The following is a 4,466-nucleotide window of genomic DNA, read 5'->3' as shown; positions in this document are numbered from 1 at the left end:
CAATGAAATCGCACCTTTAGGGTGCGGTCACATGGACTGATATTTTCCGCGTCATGCGTGTCGCGTAACCAATCAGAAGCGCGAATATGCGTAACTGAAAATGCGAAACGCTTCTAATTGATTAAGCGGGGAGCACACACTTCTGCATAATGCATAATGTGTAAGCATAAGAAAATTAATTGGTAGACTCCATAGACGCGGAAACGCCATGCGGCAAAGTGCGTTGACCAATCACAAATTTTGATTTTGCCGCAGGCGACTTGCGACAGCCTTCTGATTGGTCAACGCACTCTACCAATTTTCTTATGCTTACGCATATTCGTATGTATTTGACCGGAAATGAATGTCCGGGAAAGAATCTACCATGACTATGTTTTCATCGAGGGTTCAAATCGGGTCAGAGTCTCAGCCAAGTCAGCCAATAGCTATGCTGGTTACAATTGAAATTAGGTTAATTCCGTTATAACCAGCATAACCATTGGCTAACTGGTTGACTCTGACCCAATTTAAACCCTCGATGGAAACATAGTATATGAAATCGTTTGTATTTCGTATGAAGACTTTTGAAGTGCAATTGAAAAGGTTTGTGAGTCATTCGTTTAATTGTAATTAATTAATTATTTTTACACCATGCATTTAGCCGAAATAGATAAATTAATAAAAATTTTTATATGGAATCGTTTGTATTTTGCATGAAGAGTTATGAAGTGTGATTAAAAAGGTTTGTGAGTCACCCAAATAATTTTAATTAAATATTTATAAACTCGGTAATTAGCCGAAATATAGATTTTTAGTTATTCATGTTAAAAGAAGAAAGCGCTAGTGTTCCCGAAGGTTCGTCTGCAATGAAAATTAAGGGGATCCTGCAGTGACTGGCAAACTTCCTCGATGTCGATAATGTCAACCTTTCTAATTTTGTTTTCCCTATATCTGTCTTTGTCTAACAAAATGACATCTGTCCTTTTTTCGATTGCTCGCCATCTCTCGCAAGATCCGGTAACTACTGTTGCTGCTCTTCTTGTCATTTGCATCCGTATTTGCATTACTAAAATAATTTTTCGATGGATCTTTTTTTGTACGCATTGAATCTTACTTCTACTTGCACGATATTATTCCTACATGTTTTCCCAAGGGCAGATGATAAAAATTATGTATGTATAAACTGCAGAATATTTGTTTTAAGCAAATATTGTCGTCAGGTGACAGCTGCGTATGTGCCCAAATAAGTAATATTTTTAATTTTTTGGTGTTTTTGATATAAAATCGCGTTTTCTACCTTAGATTTTTGTGCGTACTTTAATTCTAGACAAAAAACTTGCAATTCTGTAAAGCCAATTAAAAGATCCATCAAAAAACGATAATGTCGGTAAAACTGAAATAAATAAATATACAGGCTAATAATCCTGTAGCTATAAGCGATAGTTGCTAATTAAGTTTGTCACTCATATTTCCATCTTGCAGAGGACCTCCGTAACGAGATCAAAGATGTACACCAGCTGTGCAGGGTGAAGAGGTTATCTCAAACGCCCTTAATTGGGCCACAGCCCAATTAAGAGCGACTCAAATGTCATTACCGCTGAGAAGTAATTCTTGCCATTTGAGTCAGCATGTCAGAGCTAGTCACTACGGATTGTGGTGACACAGCACTGGACTGCCTGCAGAAGTTAATCGCATATAGCCATCTCACTGGCAATGTGCCTGATTTAACGAATCCTAACAAGCTGCTGATTGTGCGCATTGTCGAGACAATTTGCGGTTGCTTCACCGATCCACAGACAAGCCAGCATGTGGAGGTATACGAGGGTACGGTACTGTTAACAATTCGTACTGTTTACAACGTTTACTTGTCGTCGCGCAACCTGGTGAATCAAACAACAGCCTGTGCGACTCTTACGCAGATGATCAACGTGATCTTCGCACGAATGGAGACTCAGGCGGAGGAAGAGAACGTGAGGCTTGATGGGGAACATCAGCAGGAGGGTTTTGTCATAGCAAACGGCAAAACTGAAGCTGAGCTAAGTCTTAGTTAGCTAAGTCTAACTAGCTCATCTTCATGAAACTTTACGTTGCGTGCGTCTATTTAATGACGATGGATGTAGAAAGCTCTTCAAATCACTTCGAGAGGATTATCAAAAGCGATCTCCTTATATCGCATATTTAATCAGATGTCGTCAGGGATTGCTGTCGACATTAGCTCACTTAGATAGGTACTGTTTATATATAAATATCATCTTTGTATGTAATGTATAAGTAAATGTAAGATGTTTAAATATAAGATGTTAACGGTTTAATAATAATATTTTTCAGATTATGCGTGCGAGTTAAGTGCGATCGGGATGCTATCAATAATCATCTTGTATCCGTTTGTGTGAGGGTATTTTTGAAAAAAGAAGGCTTTCCTCCTGCGTTTCTGCGAAGAGTTTACAAAGCTTACACTAGCTGACGAGAAACAGGATCTCGTGGATAATTTTCTAGGGAAGGTCCACGTGGAAATGGACAACGATCCGATTTGGCAATGTACATGAATATAATTATTTATCTCGCAATTGATCTTAGCGGAGTGCTCAGAGACGTCTGAACTTACTTCTTACTTTCAGCGGCAAGCGCCAACTAGTTAGATTTGGCGAGAGTCGTGGTGGAAAGAACCGTCATGGCACGGGTATACCACAATGCGCTCTATCTAAATGAAGATGGAGATGTATATAGGGACCAGCTTTTTCACGGTCACATCAATAAGTTGGCAAAGGTCGTAACTCCAAATCACAGGGACCTACGCATTTCAAAAGTTTATCATTACAAATGCCCCTGGTCATGGGCGCAGGCTGAATTGGCTGTGATATCGGCGTATAAGACTCCTAGGGATAAGTTGCAGTGTGTATTTCGTTGCGCGACTACCATCATGAATCTCTTCTCCATGGCGTCGGAAAGAGGCATACCTGCTGCCGACGATTATCTGACTCCCGTGCTGGTCTATGTCATAATCAAGGTATGCGATTGAAAAGAGAATTGTGATTTTAGCAAGAAGAGTGATTGTTAACGTGTGCTTAATTTCAGACTAATCCGCCGTCGTTGTATCGACTGTTCAATATGTAGACAGCTTTTACGGGAATCGATTGGAGGGAGAGAAACAATATTGGTGGACGCAGTTCTGCGCCGCGATCGAGTTAAGACAATGGATTAACAGTTTCTCAAGAGTATCACGATAAATAAGATTAGATTCAATGCTGGTGATAATGTAGAAATGTATCATAATCATAATTTGACGATTTCATAAAGAAGAAGACCAATATCTTGTGTAAAGCTAGCTGAACAGTTTTATGCTTCCAGTATCAATTAAAATTCTTAAATAGCCTCTTAAATAGTCTAACTGTTAGTTCTTTTGCACGTTATTATGTAACATTAGCAAAGACTGAATCAGATTATACGTAAAGTGTGGCTTTATCTTTATTTGTAACTCTATTGTACAATTTCACAGGACATCGAAAAAAAAGAAACGTTTAGATATTCTATAATTTATGTACAATACAAAACTTATAGAGAATTGATAACCATTTAGCAGGATAAACTATGTTGGCGTATTCTTTCTACATGCGCACCTTCCTCAAAAGAGCCGAGACTCGAACCAGATCCGTGAAAAATATCGCCAATTTCGTAGAGCTTTTGTACAGTTTTACTCTAGGAATATCGCGAGAGAAAGAAAGACTTCGGAGATTTTTATCTGAATCGATCGACATAAAGAGAGAGCATAGTAAAGAAGCTATTAGCTTTCGAGAATTTGAACGCATAATACTATGAGCGAATTAGTTCACGTCACTCTGTCAAGTTTTAATATTAAATTACTAATAATATATCGATATCGGTAGTTTAATAATAATACATTTAAAAGCGCTCAATTTAAAAGTAGGGCAATCCTAATAAACGACTGTAAAAAAAATTCAAGGTGGAACGCAATGGACAATCTGGTTGCTCTGACATGCTAACTTAAATGGCAAAAAGTACTTCTCAGCGGTAATGACATTTGAGTCTCTTTTAATTGGGTTGTGGCAGGGCGTTTGAGATAACCTGCTCTTCACCCTGCACAGCTGGTACATCTTTACAAACTTAATTAGCAACTATCGCTTATAGCTACAGGCTTATTAGCCTGTATATTTATTTATTTCAGTATAAAATAATTTTTAAAACGTTCATATTAATTCTGATTGCAGACGGACCTTCGGGAACACTAGCGCTTTCTTCTTTTAACATGAATAACTAATAATCTATATTTCGGCTAATTACCGAGTTTATAAATATTTAATTATAATTATCTGGGTGACTCACAAACCTTTTTAATCACACTTCATAACTCTTCATACAAAATACAAACAATTCCGTATAAAAACTTTTATTAATTTATCTATTTCGGCTAAATGCATGGTATAAAAATAATTAATTAATTACAATTAAACGAATGACTCACAAACCTT

General features: G+C 37.5%; 1 protein-coding gene across 9 annotated transcripts; it reads left to right on the top strand.

Moving 5' to 3' along the window:
* Nucleotides 1–478: 478 nt before the first annotated feature.
* LOC112466148 (GTPase-activating protein and VPS9 domain-containing protein 1-like) lies at nucleotides 479–3,480 on the top strand. 9 transcript variants are annotated; one of them, XM_025034078.1, is made up of 5 exons: nucleotides 1,333–1,803; nucleotides 1,899–2,207; nucleotides 2,308–2,517; nucleotides 2,598–2,986; nucleotides 3,055–3,480. In XM_025034078.1, exons 4-5 carry the CDS (start codon nucleotides 2,651–2,653, stop codon nucleotides 3,091–3,093), a joined length of 375 nt encoding a protein of 124 aa, XP_024889846.1. In that variant the 5' UTR covers nucleotides 1,333–1,803; nucleotides 1,899–2,207; nucleotides 2,308–2,517; nucleotides 2,598–2,650; the 3' UTR covers nucleotides 3,094–3,480. The 9 variants fall into 9 exon arrangements, with proteins under 9 accessions (XP_024889841.1, XP_024889842.1, XP_024889844.1 ...); XM_025034079.1 differs by having other exon boundaries at nucleotides 1,333–1,808; XM_025034073.1 differs by lacking the exons at nucleotides 2,598–2,986; nucleotides 3,055–3,480 and adding an exon at nucleotides 479–582 and having other exon boundaries at nucleotides 1,462–2,207; nucleotides 2,308–2,383.
* The last annotated feature ends 986 nt before the right edge of the window (nucleotides 3,481–4,466 follow it).

The sequence above is a fragment of the Temnothorax curvispinosus genome, unplaced genomic scaffold (genome assembly GCF_003070985.1).
Source record: "Temnothorax curvispinosus isolate PA1 unplaced genomic scaffold, ASM307098v1 QBEX01015914.1, whole genome shotgun sequence".
Taxonomy (NCBI): Eukaryota; Metazoa; Arthropoda; class Insecta; order Hymenoptera; family Formicidae; genus Temnothorax; species Temnothorax curvispinosus.
The sequence above is the reverse complement of the archived record's forward strand: the minus strand, read 5'-3'. Positions and strand labels throughout refer to the sequence as shown.